General features: G+C 40.7%; 2 protein-coding genes and 1 pseudogene across 2 annotated transcripts; 1 reads left to right on the top strand and 2 right to left on the bottom strand.

Moving 5' to 3' along the window:
- LOC133900296 (calcium-binding protein CBP-like) lies at positions 1-3575 on the bottom strand (annotated as a pseudogene).
- Positions 3576-6114: 2539 nt separating this feature from the next.
- On the top strand, positions 6115-11431 carry LOC133900447 (PP2A regulatory subunit TAP46-like). Its single transcript, XM_062341598.1, has 9 exons — positions 6115-6486; positions 6591-6713; positions 6894-6980; positions 7089-7193; positions 8374-8535; positions 9079-9114; positions 9214-9285; positions 10033-10310; positions 10958-11431. Exons 1-9 carry the CDS (start codon positions 6337-6339, stop codon positions 11190-11192), a joined length of 1248 nt encoding a protein of 415 aa, XP_062197582.1. The 5' UTR covers positions 6115-6336; the 3' UTR covers positions 11193-11431.
- Positions 11432-16292: 4861 nt separating this feature from the next.
- On the bottom strand, positions 16293-17116 carry LOC133900295 (scarecrow-like protein 3). Its single transcript, XM_062341391.1, has 2 exons — positions 16784-17116; positions 16293-16709 (listed from the first exon to the last, which is right to left on the bottom strand). Exons 1-2 carry the CDS (start codon positions 17114-17116, stop codon positions 16293-16295), a joined length of 750 nt encoding a protein of 249 aa, XP_062197375.1.
- Between the last annotated feature and the right edge of the window lie 6053 nt (positions 17117-23169).

Here is a 23169-nt window from a genome sequence, read left to right as displayed (position 1 = left end):
TTATGCAATGAGAAAAGGGAGCACCGTCAACATGAAAGCCTCATAAGTAAAAGTTGCGGACCCAGAGAATCCAGTATCCTTTTCCTTAAACTTCTCAGTCAGGTCCTGAAAATGTAGTCCAAAGAAATGTTTCGTTCAAAAAATAGTTCAAAGAAAAGCACAGACAGGATTGGAAATGTATTTCTGGGATAAGAACAAAAGAGTTTTCTAAGACTGCTTCGAGCACGGAGAAGAAGTAAGGTGGATGCATTACCTTCACTGTGAGGCAGCATCTGCAATGAGGTAAAACAAACAGAGTTAGGATTGTGATACATGACAAAATGGAAACAAATATAATATATTCAATTTTTCCAATTTTTAACCATCACTAGTTTTGGATCAGAAAACACGACTGAAACTTAGGAGCCCAATTGACGAACAAACCAGTTTCTATTTAGATCTTTCACTAGATAAGACAAGTTCTTTTTCCCCAGAATACGGAACAAAAAACATGTAAATTCATTGAGAAATAATGAACCTATTACATTGAAGGAAGGATCTTACTCGATGAAGTTATCATATTCGATCGCTCTGCTCTTGCCCCCAGTCTTGTCAAATTTGGACACAAGCAGGTCTAGCACGGTCGGAGAAACAGAATATCCCAGACTGAGAAGAGCATCACGCAGTTCTGTTGTATCAATTTACCACTTCGATCACGGTCAAACCTATCAAATATTGCCTGCATGATATGTTGAAAGGTAAATATACAATGCTAAGCATTACTTATTTAAAATAGCTGATTGGTTCGCCTGCATAAAATTAAAGAAAAAAATGATCTTAAGTAGTAGGCCATCTTACTCTCCAACTCTGAAGACTGTAAAACACAGAAGTAAATTCCTTGGGCCTGAAAGGAGGAAAAACAAAAGTTAAACTAAAAGTATAAGAGATAAGAAGGAAATGATGTATCTAATATAGGCATATCTCATACTTTCAAGGAATTCACAACTCATGATTTGAACTCTATACAAACGAACATAAAAAATAATATATGAAAATCCTTCAAAAACGACGAAAATAGCAAGGATATACTGTAGTTAGTACTTTCAACTTTTAAAAATCTGAACCAAAATCAATATTAAACAAAGAACTCAACCAAATTGGGACACCTCTATTACCATTACTAAACTGTGTCAGTTTTAAGATCATTTCACTCATTTAACTATAAGTAGTATTGAAACTGGTGTAACACAAATTACATTTAACATGCCAGCGCGCAACAGCCTAGCGCTGCAATGCACATCACAAAGCACAAAGTTTCATGGTCTTCCTATAATGCAGACCTCAATGAAGTTGCATGTTTTTTTAGACAAAATGGTCATACCCCGACTCACACTGAAAGTCAAGTGCAGATTACAGAGGGGTAACAGAGAAAGGCTAGAGAGCCACACGGCCATGGTTTCAATAAGACAATAAGCGCCAACAGGAATTTCATGTTACTGGGCGCAATAGTGCATGATCGCATTGCTCTACAATGCGTGCAACCCAGTCGTGATCAACTCAAGCAAGTCTAGAACGATCATTTTCCGCATAAAGAAATGTATCCACTTGATCAATTTAATATTTGGCCACTCGGTCTAAGTCTAGAACGAATTTAAAGTCCGCGCTTCTTTAATGCCACCACAGACCAGACAGCTCTGTGTGCCTGTCACCGCCCGGTAGTATCCTAAACCCATCTATGCTGCACTGGCCCATCCAACAGGCACCGTAGGAGCCCCCATCTCTCAATTCAGAAGTCAAAATGGATTTGGATCCTTCGACTTCACACAAGTACTATAGCAAAATCTTATCCATCTAAGATCAAAAGACACAACGATTTGAAGTCGCAATGACTTCAATTTCCTCTGAAGTCACTGTATCTCAATTCAAAATACCTTGATTAGATTAGCAAAACCTAGGACTTACTGTGTTACCCTGCGCCCACGACACAACACCTAATGCACAACGCCTCTGACTAGTAATGTCCAAATAGATCGTGCCTACTAGGCCGACCCAAAGAACGACACTGTAGGTATGGCCCAGCCACGGCACGACCCAAGGGGTAGGTGGGCCAGGTCGACACGGCACGGCCCAAGGGGTGGGCGGGCTGGGTCGGCATGGCACAGATAGCTGAGTCGTGCCTGGGCTGACACGTCGGCACGGTGTGCCAGTTTAGATGGGTTGGCACGGGCACGGCCTACCTCGCCGCGCTACAACCCCCGGCCTCCCCGCCCCACCGTCGTGCCACCCTGCTCCCGGCCTCCCCACCGCCCAGTTGCCCCACCTTGCCGCCCCACCCCCGCGCTACCGCCCGATCACCTCGCCCCGCCGAGCCATCAGGCCGGCCGTGCCGCAACAGTGCCTAAGCCAGCTAGCATGACACGATGGCTGACGGGCCGTACCATGGGTCATACCTCCGGCACGAGGGCCAGCATGACACAACCCGTTAACCTTACCGAGCATGTCGGGCCATGCTGTGGCCGGGCCAGCCTTACAGGCCCATTTGGACAGCTTTACCTCTGACCAACCACGTCACGCACGATAGCTAACCTACAAGCTGACTCGTGCCACGCCGTGCTGTATGCTAGAACGAAGCAACGTCGAATGGCAGGACGAGGGAGGGGAAGAGCATGATGAACATACCGATCTTGCAGATGTTGGTGTTGGTGAAGAGATACATGAGGAGGTGGACGGTGCGGAGGCTGAAGCTCTGATTGTACCCGGACAACACGGACTGTAGCTCCTTGTCATCGATCATCCCGCTCATGTCGCGATCCGTCGCTGGAAGCACGCGACCACGTTGGGGTCCGTCCCGAGTGGGAACACCGACAGCACCAGTGCCACGAACGGGCTCCCGTACCCGCCGGCTGCCCTGTACGCCGCCGCCGAGGGCCACGGGGCCCCATAGGGCGCTGACGAGGGCAGTGGGACATCGTAGGGTGCGCCGTACTGCTGAGCACCATCACATTCAGTGCTTGGTTTTGGTTCGGTTCCAACTACGAGTTTCAAGATGTCGTAAGATAACTAGTCGAGATGTCAAAGAAACAACACCGTATTTAGTAGTACAATTATTATCTACACAACACATTCACATAGTACTTATAGCGTCTTCAATGATATTAACACTCTGTCACGTAGATAAAAATATAACGTGGACGCTCTTACTCCCTTCAGTTCAACATAAATATCGTTTTGAATATTCATATGGTATTCAAAATACAACTTTGACTACTACTTTTTATTGTAATATATTAATAAAATATAGCAAAAGTATATTATTATGAAAATACTTTTCGAGACAAATCTACATATGTCATTTTAATACGTAAAAAGTAATTTGTAGCCAAAGTTTAAAATAGTTAACTGCATGCAACCTAAAACAACACTTATTTTGGACCGGAGGGAGTATAAAAAATAATAATCTCTACTATATAAAGCACGAGTTAGTTCTCACATCACCTCTTTCACTACTCTCTTTCCATCTAATAAACACCCCTAGAATTCGAATAATTTACCCACTTTTACCCGTCCACTCTCGTCCTACAACCTCTATGTCTCATTACCGGCTACGGATATAGGACTGGTTTGCTAATATAAATAAATAAAGAAATTAGGGGAGAAATTAGCAGATAATCTCCTCTTTTTTCAGATCTCATCTAAAATTAAACTACGGTATCGCTCCTGACGTATTCGTTCGATGGCGCTCTCATGGCACATCCACATTTATATACATTATGTTTGCATTTGATATTACCGCATCCAATGCTTGTGTTTCGTTACAACACATGGGCACTTAGCTAGTCAAATTTTAATAGGGATCTTCCCCTTGTCAATCACCTAAAAATGTGTTAATTTTAAGTCGTCGTTGTGGCTTGTTCGATGTAGACAGTCTCACGTTTTCATCGTCAACCCTAGTTGTCGCCATCCTCCTCCCCTACCCTGCGCCACCTCCCTCGGCTTGTTAGCACTGTCGAGTCGTCAAGCCCCACCGGCCACCACCTCTATCACTGTCTGTGCGGCTCCCGACGTCATAACCGCTCGTCGCCTCAACAGTCGTTCCGCCTCCAACTGTTTGCCTGTTGTTCGCAAGTTATTTCCTCGGTTGGATCTCGCAGCTCAGTTCCTCAATGCGCCAGTGTACTGCCCATGTGTTGTTCCAACTAACAGCCCGTCAGACCCCACGAATCATAATGCCGGGTGATGTAGGCAACACACCGCTCTCCACCACGTCACAATGACATCAGAAGAGCCTAGATAGTACACTGTGACAGTCCCACATACTGAGACGCGAGTCTTTTTTTAACACCAGTACAACTTATAGACGTACGCACACACTATCACACCTACGCACACCTACACCATCTACAAGCACACCATCACACCTACGCACACCTACACTGTCTACAAGCACGCCATCACATCTATGCACACCTACACGGTCTACAAGCTTGAAGATTAATATCCTATTTATTTGGATTTCTACCGATTTACGCTTCTCAGAAACAAGAAGTCTCACTAAATAGTCTATTTTTGCTGACTTTTAGCTGTGTTTTTTTTAAAATAAAAACAATCTTCATTACTACAGATACAGAACTTACAAAAGTCAAAAACAATGTTTTACTAGCTTTTATCAGTAGTAGCGTTCTAAAAACAATAACTAGTAGAAAACAGGGCCTAATAACCCTCATCTGCCACTGTAAAGAAAATTCCGCGTCGGCGACTCTGAGACGTGAGCAAGGTTAAGGTTACCGACCGGAGCTCGGTTCCGGCGGTAACCGACAATTCGCGATAACCGCGGTTATCGGTCAAAAATTCAAAAAAATCCAGAGAAAATTAATTTGGCAAAATTTGAAATTGGGGAAAAAATTGCGATTTTAGCCGTTTGGTAACCGGTCGGTTTGGACCGGTTACCGAGCGGTTTTCTCGAATTTTCTGCATTGTCGGTAACCGCTCAGTTTTCTCGGTAACCGCTTGGTTTTCTCTATTTATCGAGCGGTTTTCTCGATTTTCAGTGAAGTTCAACAAAAAAACCCAAAAATTATCTCAATCTAGTAAAATCAATAACTAATTCATCTGAGCTTCAAATCAAGTGAAATAAATTTTGTTGGTTTCCTTGTAACATTATCTACATGATAAAAGTATTTATACTCATAAAAAAAAATTCAAAATTTTCTGTGAGAAATTGTATTTGTTAAACAAAGTTAAATGCATAGTTTACTCTTTGCTAATCCAAAAATCATGAAACTAATTTTGTTAGTCTTCTTACACGATCCTATGTCTTTTAAAAATACATGAACTCATGAATTAGTTATTGTAACATGCATAATTGTGTAAATGTGTTGCAACTAGATTAATTCATAACTGACTCATCACACCTCAAAAATTAGTGAAACCACTTTTCATTATCTTATTTATACTATGATTTACGTAGAAAAAATAATAGTAGACATGAAAAAGTTAATTACAATGATGTTTCTTAACATATTCACTTTATGCTTGTGAACTTTGTAAAAATCATAGAGAAATTAATAAAACTCTAAATAAAGTGAAATTAATTTTAAAGATTCTCTTAAAATACGTTTTACATAAGAAAAATATTTGTTTTCATGTTAAAATTTTCCTTAACATGAGTTAATAACTGAGCCGCACGCTCGAAAGCTCCCGGACCACCTTTTTAAGCCAGATTGCGAGCGATCACTCAACAATGATACCACCCCAAAAGCGAGGTTACTTCTTAAGAAAATTTAGAAAAGGTTCGGAGAATATAGATCAATTAGTAGATTGTGTCTGACGCATATACATGAAAAAAGAAAATAATTATATAATAATAAGAATAAGAATTCTAATCTTAATAAAAGGAATCAATTTTTTCATTTTTTCAAACTTCCTCCCTATAAAATATGATGCAAACGATATTATTTTTGAATTTTTTTCACAGAAGATCTTAGAATTGTGTTTAGTTTTTTTAGATTTTTATTATTTTTTCGAATTTTTTAATTCAAATTCGGTTATCATTCGATTTTTGAAACTGTATCAGACCTAGGAGATCGATTATAGCGGTTTTTGAACGGTTACCGTCGGTTTTCTGAACTGTGGACGCGAGAGGAGTGGTCGTCGCCGAATCCAAATCAGACTTCCCGAGCCGAACCACACAGCCAGAGGCGGCGACACCACCAGACCCGAGGCACGCGACGCGACGGCCGTCCTCTCCTCTGCTCCCCTCGCGACGCTTCCACCCTCCGCTGTCCTCTCCTCCCGCGACTCTGCCTCGCTACGCCGCTAGGGTTTGGTGGCCCCTCGCTTGGCTCCGAACCAGAGAGAATGGCGGAGGTGGCGGAGGTCGGGAACAAGATGCGATCGCAGATGCGTCTCCATCCGGAGTCGGAGGACGACGCCGACCTCCCCCTCCCGGCCCTCTTCGACAAGGCGTCGCGGCTCCACTCCCTCGCCTCCAACTCCTCCCTCGACCAGGTTCTCTGTTTTTGGATCGCTTCCTTCTGCTTCTCCTCGGAGGAATCCTCTTTGTCCTGTTTCGTGCCTGCGAGTGCTTACCTGCTTGGTGTTGTGCTGGGCAGGAAGGGATCCGGAATGGGGTTGAGCTGCTGCGGCGCTGCGACGAGATGGTCAGCAAGCTCGGCCTCTTCTCCCTCAACGAGACCAAGGACGACGTCTCCACAGCCAACCTCAAATACCTACTCGTATGTCCCCGCTCCCTGTGCTCTGCGTACAAGTTCATAAAACAGGCCATGATGATAGTAGACGCCTTATCAGTTGTCGGTGCGGCTTGGATCACAACAATGCTAGGAAACCTATAACTGCTTCAGTGCTTCAAAAGTCAACCTTTTCGGTTATATATCCGATCTTTGATGGTATTTTAGGTTCCATACTACCTCGGGGAAATGACGGAGAAGATAGCACAGGAGGATCGGATCCCAGTTATTAAGGCATCACAGGACCATTTGAAGGTTAACAATCTGCACGCATCTTTATAACGTGTTATGTAGGGGCTTCCCTACATGAGTCATTGCATCACCTATTTCTCATGTATTAATCACTACTTTTGGGTTATACAGGAGTTTATTGCTATCTGTGAAGTATTAGAGCTTATTTCAGAGGATGAGCTAGAATTGTCTAGACAAAAGCAGCCTGATACCATGGCAAACCGAAGAGCACAAAAGGTGATACGAATTACTTTTTTCGCTCTTAACATATCAAGGAATTACTAAACAGTTTGCGGTCTATAATAGAAACACCATAATATGTGACATAATTCTTCCGTTGAGCCTGCAAAATCTGGGGCATGGGCGGACCCACCATGATGCATGGGTATTCAATTGAATACCCAACTTTTTTGGAAAAAAATTGAGTATATAGCACATATACTACGTATATATATCTTTGCTGCTTCAATCCATCAGACCACTCAGCAAATTGTAAACTAATTATTTTAGTAAACTAATAAAAGTGGTTTCACTAATTTTGGGGTGTTATGGATTAGTTATGAATTAATCTATCTGCAACACATTTACTCAATCCTGCACGTTACAGTAACTATTTCAAGATTTCATGTATTTTTACAAGATAGAGGATCATGTAAGAAGACTAAAAAATTTTGTTTCATAATTTTTGGATTAGTAAATAATTAACTATGCATTTAACTCGAATTAATAAATGAGTTGCATGTTTTTCTTTTTTTTCAAACTTACTCTCCATGTAATATGATGCAAAGGATATTATTTTTGAAAACAAATTTCACAAAAGGTCTTATAATTGTCTCTAGTTTTTTTTAGAATTTTTTGTGATTTTTTAAATTTTTTTAAATTTTTGGACGTGTTTTTGCAACAAAATCAAACCTTTGGGGTTTTTTTTTGCAACAAAATAATTTTTGGAGGGGAAAGTTAAAATCCAAGTGACTTTTGGGGGGGTTTTGCATTTTTCTCTAACTGAAAAGAGCCCACATAGCAACAAACATCAGGTATTTATGATCTTTATGTTGTGACTGCCCAGTTCGGCAATCAGCAGTTGAGCGTGAATTTTTTATGCAAATTAAGGATAGTGGCATCATTAAACGCTTCTAAGCTATAAAGGAACATAAAGTTAAATTGTAATTTTCTTTAAATGCTTTGTAATTTCTTTTAATTAGTTGAAACTTCTCTACTATGAACAATTTATACTTTAAAATTTACGTTACTATGGACTTCTCGTATTTTGGATTGAATATTTTTTTTTAATATTGAATACCCAATCGTCAAATCCTGGGTCCGCCACTGATCTGGGGCACATATGCTGATTAATCTTAACATTTTTAAGTCGGTTAATTTCCTGTAATTTAGTCTATTTCTTATTTCTGGAGCCTAGGTTGCCCGATACAAACGTCAAAAGGCTGCAGAAGCAAAGCTCCAAGAGATCAAAGAGAGAAAAGAAAGGCGTGGGCGCTCATTGAGAGCAGCTGCTTTATCTGCTCCTATTGAAGCTGGGGAAGAAGATGCCTTGGAGGATGGTGGAGAAGAAGAAAGAGAGGTTAGAATCAGACATCAGGAATTCTAGCTAGCATTATGGGTGAAATGCTTAGTATCTTGAATCAAACCTTGTGTGCCAAAAGGATGGTGACAGAATCATTAATGCAGGAGTTCCCGCATGGTTCCTATATTTCAACAGATCCCAACTTAAACTAGCTGAAATATACTATGACATTAAGCTTTACTATGGTCAATAGGATGGATTTTAATCTGTTTAGTTCTAATGCTTATATGGAGTTTTATGAATTCATGCGTCCAATTAGGTTCGTGCAAACCAAATTGCACAATTGCTCTTTAGCAAACTTCGTGCCCAGAATGATTTTTTTCCTTTAGTCCTTGAGCACTTCATCCAACTTTTCTCATATTGTGAGATCTTCTAATCTGCAATGTATTTTGCTCCTTATGCTATACCTTTTATGACTAAATCAATGTTTTCAAATCTTGTTGCCTTGCTTTTGAAGATAGGGTCAAACATATACCTAGTGTGTTTTATAAGTCGGTCAAGTTGTATGATATAGTTTCAAATTTGTTTTCTCTTCTACAGGCATGGTTAGCAACTATCTCATTGGCTCTCTGTAAGGTTAGTTTTCTGTGGCAACTGTTCTTGTAAGACTACCCACCGATTTTGATTTCAGAAAATGTTCATCTTTTAACTGTTTATATTTTACTTGCTCCATAGGCTTTTGATCTTATTGAAATGCTAAAGAAGGAAGAAGAAATGCTTCTAGCTGTAAAAGAAAGACAAAAAAAGGTAAATCTATTGAACTAAGTATTTTGTCGGTAGCATCATTTGCTAATTTTTCTTAGTGACAAGTTTTAAGCATTCTTTGTTTTATTTCCCATGTTGTGCCATGGAGCTTTCAGGTCATTGTGTTTCTCAGAATAATGTGGGAATCTGTAGAGATGCTGGGAGGCTTTGATTTTTTTTTTTGTGTGGATAAGATGGATACCTAGATAATGAAGAGATTTCAACTTGGGAATAGCATTAAGGTTTTCCATCATAATAAGAGTTATCATAGTTCCTTATAAATCATGAATCTCTGCACTTGCAAATTTAAGCACACCTTAGCTGATGTGCTAAGTTTTAGACTGGTTGTCTTTGACAACCTTTTACATGGTGTTTCTTCAAAATGGACTTAATATTAATATTAATAATCAATAGCAGCTGGGACTTCAACAATGTACAGTTAAAATGTTTCTTTTCATGTGGAGAAAGAAATAATAAAATATAATCTTTGAAAGCTTATGAGTGTTGAGCAGTTCGTGTTTTTTTGGAGTAACATTTATGAACTGTTAGAATTTTTTAAGACAATTCTCTCAGAGCGTAGAACTCAGCAGGTTGCCTGCAAGAAAAAGTCAAAAACTGTTGCATAGTTTTTCCTTTGGCTCTTTTCTGTTGCATGTATGTGCCTAATGACTCTGCATGTGCCTGGAGGCTTGTTTTGTTTTACAAAGAATATTTTTCTGTTGTAACATACTAACATACACGATGTCTTAGGATGGGAACGCATTTGCTCGTGAAATGCTTGATGAGCGTACAAAAAAAGCTGAAGCTTGGCACCATAATGCTGCCAACCATGCACCATACTCCAAACCAGCTGATCCAATCACATGCGCAACATTTGCTCAAGATGTCATTGAAGGAAGAGCAAGCGTTTCACAAGCTCATGATCACAAACACCAACCCCTGATATTTGGGCCTGCAAGTCTTGTTGGTGGACGACTAACCAGTGAAAGGGAAAGGATGGCTGCACAAGTTTTTCAACCTGGTTACAGGTATGCCTTAAAATAGTGTTCTACACCTGAAAACTGCAATCTTTGCCATTTTCTATTACATCCCTCTCTGCTGATGATAATTTTTAATCGCTGAACATGGATTGAGCACTATTTACCACAATTCCTAATGAAACACACTTGAAGTTTGATTTACAGATGTAGCTACAGGTAATGACAAGGTTCACATAAGAAGTGAAATACTTCTAATATTGCTGGTAGAGACCAATATATATTACTCACACCGTTCAGAAATAGTAGGCGTATTTTTTTAGGCTTGATCTTTGAAATTGGATTTTGACTAATGTTTTCTCACATAATATATCATCTATAGCTACAAAACCTATATAGTGTGAAATTATTTTGAATTGTGAACCTAGTTGTATATTTTTTATACACTAGACATTCTTATAGTTCAATTAAATGTTACTTCAAGTACACAAAGTTTGACTTTTTCAAAAGGAAATACGGCTACTATTTCTGAATGGAGGGAGTATGCCCTATGATGTCATACTGGTAAAGATGGAATCGTACCCCTGGATTGATCCTGTGTTGTCCATGCTTTGACGTTTCATGAAGCATTGTTGAAGTGTATAATAGTACCCTTTGATACATTTTTCTGTTGCCTTCCTGTCTTGCTTGGATCACAGGATGCCAACAATGAGCATAGAAGAAGCTGGTTTACGTGAGATGAAAATGATGGAGAAATGGCAAGAAAATACTGCTAAGATGATTAAAGATGCGAACTCCGCATGGTACAAGGATGGCACTACCTCAGCCCAAGACAATGAGGATGCTGAGGAGGAGAAAGCAAGAGCATGGGATGACTGGAAGGATGACAATCCTCGTGGCGCAGGCAACAAGAAGCTCACACCCTGTGGTTAAACTGGGAAGCATTTGAGCTGTATTGAAATCCCACTTGAAACCAGATGTTCACGTAGATTATAGAATGTGCGGTTTTACTACTTTTTCAGATGTGTTTTTCTATTGATGTTCACTGTATAATAGCCTGGTTGTGCAAGTGCACGGTTTCATATTTCATTGAAATAGCTCTGTTATCAATACTAAATCATAAGACGTAACATACTGCCGTTCTGGATCAAGTGATGGCCCGAATGTTGCTACTTACTGGCACCAGCTATGATCATTTGCAAACACTACAAGTAATAACTGGTAAATTGACAAATGTACAAAGCATAAGGAAGTACACAGAATGTTGAAACAAAGACTTCGTCGGCAACAAATGCATTCAGAGTGAGTCCACTTTATAACTCAACAGCTGCTCAAGAAAAGGTTAGTTCATGAGGAAACTGGCTGGTGCGATCCTGTAGAGCAAATTTTATAAGATTTTATCTTCGTTTTTGTTTACTTGGACACCTATTTTTACTGTAGCAATTTTGACATTACATTTTTTCTATAAAAGATTTATAAATAACTAAAACTTTCGTATCATTAGATTTATTATAAAATATACTTTATTAGTATTAGATACTTTTAAGTATTTATAAATTTTTCGTAGGAAAAAACGTAAGATCAAAATTGCTACAGTAAAAAATTGGTGACAAGTAAATAAAAACAGAGGTAGTAAAAGATCTTTTCTAATGTGATGATATATATCCACTCTTATCTCTTCAATTCAGTTTAGTCATTGAATTATAAGATGGATAAAATCTTATAAGAGTTTTTTTTTTTTTTTTTTACTATCCTAATTTGCTTCCGCGATCCTGGCGTGCTGAGTCGGAATCACACGGCACAACAAACGAAGCAAGGAACGGCTAGCTTTGGCTCTTGCTGTTTTCAAGGAGACAAGGACGACCAGGCGTAATGCAGCCGAATTTCCTGATGAGTTTCCCAACGAACCGACCCAAGGTCACGCTGTCAGGCAGGATAGTTTCCTGAAACTTCACGAAGCTCAAGCAAGCGAAGTATACTCCCCATCACGCCTGCGTTTTCATGGGATATATACTAGTATACGTCACAAAAACTTACCCAGTAACGATGCAACTTACTTGATAATTGACATATACATGTTCCTTGACTTGATGTCCCTATCTATGAACTAGAAGTTCAAAGCTGTGCTGCATCTGTGTGCCGCTTACCTGTTGGATTACAGGGTGGTCAACATAATTCAATCTTGATATCAGCTACCAATTGACCATTGTTACCATGGTCGATATCACTGTCGATCGACAAGATGCTGCAAAAATATGTAGAGTACTTGCAGCAACAATAATAATTAGAGTGTTTAACCCGGTAATTATATCTGTTCAATTATTTGCTTAGTTGGTTATATGAATCTGATTATTTGCTTAGGTAGTGTAATAGTAATTAGTGTGAATTTGTATAATAGTAATTTGTGTAATAATATTTATTTGATTAGGTTAGTACATTGTGTAATAGTATGTAGCGCGAAATTGATTAGTTAAAAGAACTCGGAACACATCAGCTCAGCTCACTCAACGTAAATAAATCTATGAATATGTTATAGTGCAGTGTCAATTTATAAGGAGATCGAATATTTACTCAATGTAACTTTCATATTAATTTAAATAATATTTTAATTCAATATTAATTATTAATTATTTTATTTTGATGTAGTAATGATGATTTAATTACTATTGTTAATTACTTACATATTTAGCATGTGTATCGTGTAAATATATAAGTAGTAATTTTATTAGATGTACCTTTGTTTACTAGATACGATATGACTTTTCATATTTATTATGGAGAGCGTCCCGTAGTTTTGCACGGGAGGCTCGTAATAATTCAGAACTGCTAACATATAGAGAGTTCGGCTGAGGTATCTAATGACCTAGATGACCTGAAATAACATGTTATGAGTTTTTTGTGTGTAAACCAGCAATTCTATATTGTTATCCTAGAGGGTGTGCGGCCACAGGTTGTTCCAAATAGCTCCGTCATTTTACATATGTTGTTCGAGATGAGAAGAAACAACGTATGAACTTTGTACTCACGTAAGGAATTGGAGGATAACTTTAATATGGGGGTATACGTAAACATAGTGCAACGATTGGTGCAAGGTGATGCAGTGAGTAACGTGGAATGATCAGGGCAGCAGGTGATGCATGAAGAGTAGGAGCGTATGAGGAGGGCAGCGGAAGAGTGCGCCGCGGCTGAAGCTCGCGAGGATGAGAGGGAAAGGAAGCGGGAGAGGGCCCGTCACGCTAAGGCTTCGGGGCCCGATGCTCTAAGGAAGGGTAAATATTCGAAGTGCACTCAGTAGAGACCATCTTTTGTAATCCGATCTATTTTCATTCCCTAAGGCATGTTAAATTTAACAATGACACGAGTTAGTCGTTAGGCATCCCATACATGTCAATATTTGTTGTCGTCATCTCTTTATGGTTACTCTCTATTCACGCATCGACGAAAAATCTCATATCAAATGTAAGGTTTATCAGTGTATGTAATCTCTATACTGGTTTATATGGTAATCGTTCTTCAAAACTATTAATGTTCGATAATTTAGAATTTGTATCCTTCCAATGTTAATTCACTGCAAAATTACCTTACATAATTCTTTTCAACAAAGTTTAATATTAATATAAAATGATCAAAGATACATATAAATGGAGCATTACAAATGCTTAATATTAATATGACAACCAAGGATTTGTGCATGCTAAATTATTTTTATTCAAGTTGAATTAAGAAGAGAATATCATATGAAATAATAAAAATGCATATAAATGGAGCATTACAAAGGAATTCACTTTTTTACCAAATAATATAGGGTTGAAAGTATTTTAATAAATTAATACATCACATGAGAAGAATATTAATGAAATTTTCTACATTTTTGAGAATTTATTTGAGGCAATAAATATTCCTAGATTTTATAAAGTTGACTTATTTGGAGAATTTTAATTAAATATTGGATCATGCTTTTTGGATCAAACCAATTAAAATGGGTTACAATTGTTGAACTATTTTAAAAAAAATAAATCATGATTTTTGAGAATTTACAATTGTTGGCACATGCCGTATTCGGCACCCATCGTGATCAAAATTTTGTTTTTAACCTCACCATCCAACCCAAAGTTTAATCATCTAAGTTTAAGGTCACATGACTACATACACATGTGGTTCATAGATAGGGTTATTAAAAAAAAAAAACTTGAGGCTCGTGAGCTACTCGAACTTGACTCACTTTAGGCTCGACTCGACCAGATCGTTAACTCAAATTTAGTTTAACTCGAGTTTCTATCGAGCTCGAGCTTAAGATGAGATCACTTGAGCTCAACTCGTTAACAGCTCTAAGTAGTAGCTAGTGTTCTGGTGGTCTAGCTGGAGCAACTTCTCTACTTGGTACAACTGCTATATTTATAGGACTGCATGTCACATCATGTATTTAACTGATAAGAATAAGAAAAGGAGTTTTAGCTCTATGTAGAATGACATTATGCAATTCGGAAGTATTCATGGTGAAGGCAAAATTGAACCTAGTTGGCATGTCCGCATTGGAACGAATACTATGGGAATGTTCAGTTTGTTCCCTTTGGATTTGTCCCCTTGGCCTTTTCATATCTACCAGGTAGCAACGGACAAACTTTGGGATCAACTTCATTAGACTGTAGAAGAATATGCTTCGAAACTTGCAGCAAAATTACATTATTGACGACTCACATGTTTGAGAAATCCTCCTACAGTATGCGCTGAAAAAAGAAGTGGCAATTCCAGAAGAGATGTGGCATCTACTGGCAATGGAAAAACTTTTGCAGGGTATACTGTATCATCTTTTGAATCATGATACTTTTATCGGTATTTTTAGTAGTTAAGTAACTCGTGGTTGGACCCATGTACGGCAGGTCGGCCAATCCAAACAACCTGTTAGTCGGCCTAAAACCTTGTCATGTAAGACATGACCGGACCTATTTAGGAACATTGACAAGCATAACTGCACAGATTATCTAATCTTTAAGACACATGCATTGGTCATCAATCAGTTCCTTGTAATATGCGTCCTTGCATTAGTTATTGGGGTTTATCTCAGTGGCTGGTATATTTAAAATAAGCAATCAATAAGATAATGTTAAAGTATAAGTATATTTTATATCTTTTTCCATCACTGAAATTTTTAGTGAATTAGTTAGTGCATGCAAGTCAATATGGTACTAAGAGTCAAAAGTCTTGTCTTGGTGAGAGTAAAAAATTGTAGCTAGTTCCTGAGGTAACCTCCAAAAAGTGTGAAAGTATAAGTGGATTGGTCATATTTTTTAATCAACTTAAGCTTTAGGTGAATTGATTGATGCATGCAGCTTAATAAAAACTAAAACTTGAAGATCTTTGAGATGGCTAATTAAATATGCATTCGATCGAGGGTCCTTAATAACAACATCATAATCAATATTTCACTCGATTAATGATACGGACATGAACCAACCAGATGTGATGAATCGCGGACCATAATGGCGCAAACCTTGGTCAAGAGCACACAACTAGTTTGATAAATCAAAGCAGTTCCACATCAGTTTACCCTACTATCTCAAGTGCAACCGAAAGCTGAAGGTAAAAAAGAGAAAAACTCATTTACCGCACAACAAATCGTGGTTTAGAGTCCATCTGCATCTGCAAGTCCGCAACCTTCACCTCCTGAGTCCTGACCGATATATGCTCCACAAGCTGTCTCAATTCTCATCTAAGAATCAATCACTGCCGACCTCTCAGACTCTCACCCTGTCATGCAATTAGAAGGCCTACTCATATTTACTGTCCCTCGACTGAATCGCCGTCAGCACATCAGCTCGTCGAAGCTATGCGCAGGAGTCACTATTTGGCTCGGCGCTGACAGGTACTGACTGCTCCCGTAAGCTGAGCCTCTGTTCGGCCGCCATGCCGACACCGAGTAAAGGGAGCACGAGCTCCAGCATAGCAGGAGGCAGCCCCCGTGCTCTCTGTTCTCACACTCTCTGAACCCGCAGCTCCTCAGCACGTCGTCCCCCTGCTCTCTGGTCATGTAGCTCAGAGGCACGTTCTTGAACCCGGTGATCTCCAGCGCACCTCCCACTGCTGCAGCCGGTCGTGCCGCTCTTGCCGGTGGGCGCCCACGCGCAGAAGCACGCCCCTGATCTCCTCGCCCAGCACCGCCCGCTCGTCTGCAGGCCTCCGGAACGCCGCGGCGGCCGCGTCCAGGCTGTCGTACACGGCGGCGTAGTAGTGGAGCGCCTCGGCGAAGCGCTTCCGGAAGGAGACGCCGTTGTGGTTGGCATCCTGCTCCGTGACCACCATGATCTTGGGCGACAGCGCGCGCGCCGTGGAAAGGAAGCTCACCAGCTGCGGTGGCATGTGGAACTGAGGAGTCGATGCCGGCGGCGAGACGAAGCTCAGCGGCGTCGCCGGGCTGTGGTAAGGATCGTAGCCTTGCTCGGTGGGCACGAGCTTGACGCCATTTGCCGGAGCCGTGTGATGCTGGCCATCTGGCTGAAATGGTGGGCAGCACCGAAGCTACTCACGGTGTCATCGGCGGCGGCAAGAAGGCGATGCAGCTGCAGGGTGCAGATAATGGCTCGGGCCTCGCCGGATTTCAGTTCGAGGACGCTGTGCAGGTCGTTGAAATCCAGTGTCTCGAGCTGGCCAACAGCGTAATGAAACTGGAATGCAATGTCGAGCTCATCAGCTTCGTCGCACAGCAATTGTGGCATCTTGGCCAGGAAGTCCTTGTCCTCGTGGACGACGGTGAGGCGGAGATGCAGTAAGCGTTCTGGACGATGGTGGAAGTCGCGCAGGAGTTGGATCCACTGCACATGGCTGCGCGGCTGGCCCGGCGAAGTCTCTGACGTGGACATTCTGCTCATGGTAAAAGTGAACTGATTTTTTAGTAGAGTTCATTAGCAAAGTTACGAGTCATTAATCTGATGGTGTTTCGTCTTGTTGCTAGTGATGGTCTTTTAGCACATATTTAATCAAGTTTCAGTGATGGGTCTTGTTGCCCAGTGGGGAGTAGGCGTCACGAGTACACACCACCTTTTCGTTCTCCACGGCCTCCAATATGGTCCGCCCGGTGGCCGACAGCGACCGCCACCTTAGGAAACGGGCAGAGGTCGAAGAGGCTACGCCGGGCGGCCCGGATGCACCGGCGATAGAGGTTCTCGGACGGATCGATGAGCGCGTCGGCGATGGCCGGGACGGGGCGGACCAAGCGGCGCGCGAGGCAGTCAGCCATGGGCACGGCCAGGCGCTGCAGCGGCCCGTCGCCCGTGGCGGCGGCGAGGCAGCGGGCGGCCTTCTCCATGGCCCCGGCCTCTATGTGCGCCGCGCACTCGCACAGGGCCGGGCCAAGCTGCGCGAGGCGCTCGACCGGGCCGCGCTCCTGCGCCCAAGGTCCGTACATTGCTCCGTGCTCTGTAGGATTAATGGCTTCTTGTGACTTGTGTAATGTGAGCCCGCTATAGGAATTTTCTTTATTTTTTATTTTTTATATTTACAAAAATACACAGTCATTTCAAATATTGTATATATGTGCTACTATCGCCCGTTGGATGGGTGATACTAAGATATTGTTCTTCCAACGGTTAACACATTTAAGCAAAATAAAGATCTCGTCCATTAAACATGCGACACTTTAAAATAAAATTTGCTCTTTGAATGAGCGACACCTTTATTTTATTTAAAGGTATCGCCCTTGGAAGGAGGATATCTTGATGTCGTCCATTCAACGGACGACGGTTGTCTAGATGTGACAAGATGTCGCCTATCCAACGGGGCGACGGTAGCCTAGATATGCAATATTTTTAAATGATCATATTTTTACAAATATTAGAATATAAAAATATAAAAATAAAGAAAATTCCACACTATAGCACGAGTGGTCTAACTATCAGCAGGCCTTCCAAGTTGTTTCCTTGGCTGTATTTGTAGTCGGAGCATGCTTATCGTCTAGGCAACGCATGGCGGATTTGATGAGAGCTCCCGGTGTACACATACTAGTTTTCTAATATATATTCGATTTATTCTTTGTGGTTATGATGAGGATCGATTTGGATTTAATAAGCCAAGTTTGGGGCTCTATCTGAGCTAACTAGGAGATGCAGGCACATTATCACATTGAAGCAATGCTTGGAATATATATCCTGATTTTGGATCTCTCTTGTTTACTTCGTATCCACTAGGAAGCAACGGACAACTCAACTTTTTGTGGTAAAAAAATCCTCCTTGGACTATTCGTGCCCAAAAAATCCTCCTTGGACTATGGATAACTAATCTTTTGGAACGTGTTGAAGGCTTCTGAAAGAAATTTTCAGTGATGGCCGCCATGCTAGGTAAACTTTCTGGATCATGCTGCATGGGGACAAGTAAATCTGCAACATTCAGACTCTGATGCACTCACCTGTATTTTTAGCTTACATGGAAGATGCTCAACTTTTTTTTTTCTGAGGAATATGTTCAACTTGTTGACTTTGGAACGCTGGTGTGGGGAACTGATTTTTTAAATATATATTTATTTTTTATTAATATTACAAAATTAGGCCTGTTTGCAAATTTTACACAAATCGACCCCTATTGCACAACCATAGGGAGACACGGCGAAAATTGCCCATTTATTGCACAAATTTTCAAAAAATCAAGAAAAGTTCACGTTCCTTTGCTTATTTCCAAGTGCTCTTGGCTCAAACATTGAATTGCACAATAAGAAATAAAAAAGATAAATTTCAAAAAAAATAGAAAATTTGTCATTTTTTGCTTCTCATTCCACAATCCATTATTTGGGCTGAAATTTTATGAAGCACTTGAAGGTAGCATCATCTGCACCACCAAATCTTTCAGTGACTATTTGAATGATGATTTGAAGGTTGAGAGAAAAGGAATTCGCGATTTTTGCAATGGTCTGGGCGATTATACTCGAAGATGCTCTTTTAGGGTCATCGAGTTCTAATGCTTCTGCCTTCGAGCTCCCACAGATGTCCATTGGTTGGAACAGAGGCCTATTTCTGTAAAAAATTACAAATGGGAATAAATAATAAATATATTTCAGAAGAATATCGTGGGGACCTAACCCGAAAGGCCGTTAGTCTGGGCCTAAACAGTGGCCATGCAAAGTCTCTGTGATCCGGCCCATTGTTGACACCGGTGGAGATGTGACATCTATCTTGTAGCAGCGATGAGTCTGATGACATTTAGCAGGATTAGAGGCATTAACTTGGTGTTTAAGTAATTGTTGCATCAAAGACTCAAAGCAATTAATAACGGTAGTGCTATACACCGGCTACCATTAATGTGGTAGTACGGGAGCCTCAGCTGCTACCGTTGTGCTGCATCTGCTTGCCCATAGGCGAAATGTGTTGGACAAGAGTTATTTATGTTTTAGATTAGTTCTATTTTTGTTAATATGATTTATTTTGGTCCATTAGAATAAATATTTTTTATATATTTTAAATAATATTATCTTCTAAACCGTTTATCTAATTTACGATCTGATTGTACCTGTCGGTGTAATAGATAATAAGTGCCTTACAAGTCATGCCCATACTGTCAAGTGTTGGCCGGTGGACAGATATCATTAAGACCATGGTCTTACTTTGTGACCAGGATAAGACCCCTGCGACCAGTCCCTTGGTTGAAGAGGAAAACCCCTATTGGTCGCAGGGCAGATCCTCACATAATCAGTTAAATCACATTTAATGCCTACTCCTTAAGAGTTTTTTCTTCCGTAAGCATTCCCTTTCGATGAGCAAGGTCGTGGCCAGACATGTTGTGCAGTGACCCATTCTACAACAATAAATGCTACGGGATGGCATCGCGAGTGAGTGTGACGACGTTCGGTGGATGGGGCAGGGCATGCATGATGACCAAATCAGGGCGTGCGTGCCTATCCATCGTCATGATGAGTTAGATGTAGTTGGTTTTGTCAGGTGTAGATCTTCTATAGAAATTGGGTCGGTCTGTTTGTATCACACCCGATTTTATAAAGGAATAAAACCAGATGTAAACTACATGTATGCTAGGATCAAGTTTCATACCTGCAACGAATTCATCAGTATATCATACATAATACCATTATTACAATGTTTAACTAAAATAAATAGAAAGGACCTCAAGGTCTTAACCAAAGCACACTAGCAAAACACAACGAAACTCCCATCTTCTACAGGCAATCGATCGGGGTCCACCAGCCTACCAGTCTTTATCTTCGTTCGTGAAGTAGCCTGGTTCTTCTTTATTGTCTGAGTAGCGTTTTGAAGTATATTTGTATAGAAATAACAAATATGAGCACATATCGCACTCCACAAGTGTGGAAAATAAATGACATGCAAACTTAAATAAAGGAACATACTGTAACGAGTATAATCTGCATAAATGCCAACTATGCTAACGCAAGAGTTAATCCTATTTAACTAGATGAATCATCATTAAACTTCCACTTCTAGAAACATCTACATATGTTTCCTAACCACTGAAATTCACATCAGACTTCTAAACCAACCAACTTGATACCAACAGTAGGTAACTAATAATCATTCACTATTACCCATCACAGATAAGCAACCATCCAAATGCTACCCATGAAAAGACAATGATGTCGCCTAGAGGGGGGGGGTGAATAGGTGTTTTTACAAAAATTTAACCATTTTACTGTTGACCTAAACTTGCAGCAGAATATAAACTAACGGGTTTTTCACAAGTGAAAAACCTAAATATGCTAGGCTCAACTAGTGCACAATCACCCTAAATAAGTGTGGAAATTACAATCCTAAGGTGACAAAAATTACTCTAATCTAGCGAGAGATATGCAATAAAACTTAAATTGAAAAAAGCTGAAAATACTGTTTATATGCCTGAAATTACTGTTCATCTAGATACTCCGGTGAAGACCGGATTCTCCGGGTTATACAGGTCCGGAAACTCCGGTGAAGTCCGGATTCTCCGGTTTCTGTACAGAACAGAGCCCAAAACTGAATAATAAAGATGGGTAGAGAGTTCTAGCTCACACCAAATGATGTCGTGTGTTCCCGGAGATAATTCCAAGTAGATTCACGGAGAACCTACACTCAAATACACACAAACAAGTAGATCGACCAATATGCACAAAGATTGAGCAAGAACTCAAAAGTAAAGAAACAAGAGAGAAGACACAAAATTTGTTTCCTGAAGTTCGGATTCACCACCGTGAATCCTACGTCTCTGTTGAGGAACCTCCAACGAGCCGAGTCTCTTTCAACCGCTTTCCTCGATCCACTCTTGATTTTTTCCCTTGCGGAGGCGAAATCGAGCCTTTCACAAACTTTCGTGGCAACCCACAACCTTGGGTGCTCGTCGGCGATGCCTAGCCGCCTAGGAGGCTTCACCTCCAAGAGTAACAAACACGACGACGAACTTCTTGCCGAGAACTCAAGTGCTTAAGATTGAATTTTAGCTCGCATACACTCAATCTTCCAATCTCACAACCCAACTCTTTTTTCTTCTCAAATCACACACTAGATTAGAGTGGGAAGGAGTTCTTTTGGCTCTAGAGGATGTTCTTTTCGTGCCTTTTTCAGCAGCCCCAAAGGATGGGGTGAGTGGGGTATAAATAGCCCACTTCAAAAACTAGTCGTTACTATTTTGACACACCTACCCTGGAGTATCCGGTGAACACCGGAGTCTCTGGCCTAAAAACCAAAACGGTGTCAGAACAGTCACAGAACTGTGTCAAAACTAATCATTAGGCTCTTTTCTGGACTTTACCGGAGTATCCGGCCTACACCGGAGTCTCCGGTCGGCACTTAACATAGAAAACAGCCCCAGAGACTTCCCGGAGTCTCCGACCACTCCAGGTACCGGAGTATCCGGATTTCACCGGAGTCTCCGGCCACTCCAGGTACCGGAGTATCCGGACTTCACCGGAGTCTCCGAGAACAGCACAGCTGACCTCCGAAAAATGGCGATAACTTTTGATCCTGGAGTCCAATTTTGACAATTTTGAACTCTATGGAAAGCTTATTCATAGGGCTATACATCCCAACTGAATTTATGACCTAAAACACATAGTATCAAACTAGGAACACTCTAAAACCTATTTTGTACACTTTCACACTTTTCGCTCTGGATTCTTAACAAGAAACTCTCACTTTGGGTTTGGTTGGAAACTCTTGAGCACTGAGACGTGACAAGTAGCTCATGTTGCATCCCTCTTAATAGTGCGGCATACCTAGACTCAATTTCAAAGATAAAACACATTTGAACCAATTTGAGCCTTTTGAATACTTTCAAGTACCGCTTCTTACTTACAAACCATTGAGGGTTGCCAACTTCCATAAAATCTTCACTCCATCTATTCTTGATTCCTCATGTGATTGATGCAAATCACTCATAGCTTCTCATGGCCTTGCACGGTCCATTGGCGCAAAGCTTCACTCGCTCTTCACCATCGCCTTGTTCCTTCGGCGTCAAGCCATTTGTTTACCCTTCACCACTGGATGGTCCATCGCAGCCGAGTCTTGATTGCCCTTCACCGTCTTACCATAGAAAACTATTTTGTATTCGACATCTTCAGAGAATTCACTTTTTCATATATGGAGTCCACTTTTGTTCTTCACTCTTGGCATATGTGATTTTAATTCAACTTATGCCTTTTTATGGATCCTAACCCCAACTCACTCTTAATCACAAAGCACATGAGTTAGTCCATAAAACTAAATTAATAATTTATACTTTTAGTCACTTAGTCTCCACAAGTGACTTAGCCTTCATGCTTATTGTCATTCATCAAGCTTCTTCTTCTTTTTATGAGCATCACCAAGAGCTCATTTATCTAGATGCATATTTCTCCTCCATGCATCATATCCGAGCATCACCTAGAGCTCATTCATCTCGATGTACTTTAAATCTTCCCATTTACCTAGAGCTCATTCATCTCGATGTA

This window comes from Phragmites australis, chromosome 19 (assembly GCF_958298935.1).
Source record: "Phragmites australis chromosome 19, lpPhrAust1.1, whole genome shotgun sequence".
NCBI classification, from domain to species: Eukaryota; Viridiplantae; Streptophyta; class Magnoliopsida; order Poales; family Poaceae; genus Phragmites; species Phragmites australis.
Note: the sequence above shows the minus strand (reverse complement) of the source record. Positions and strands in the feature narration are given on the sequence as shown.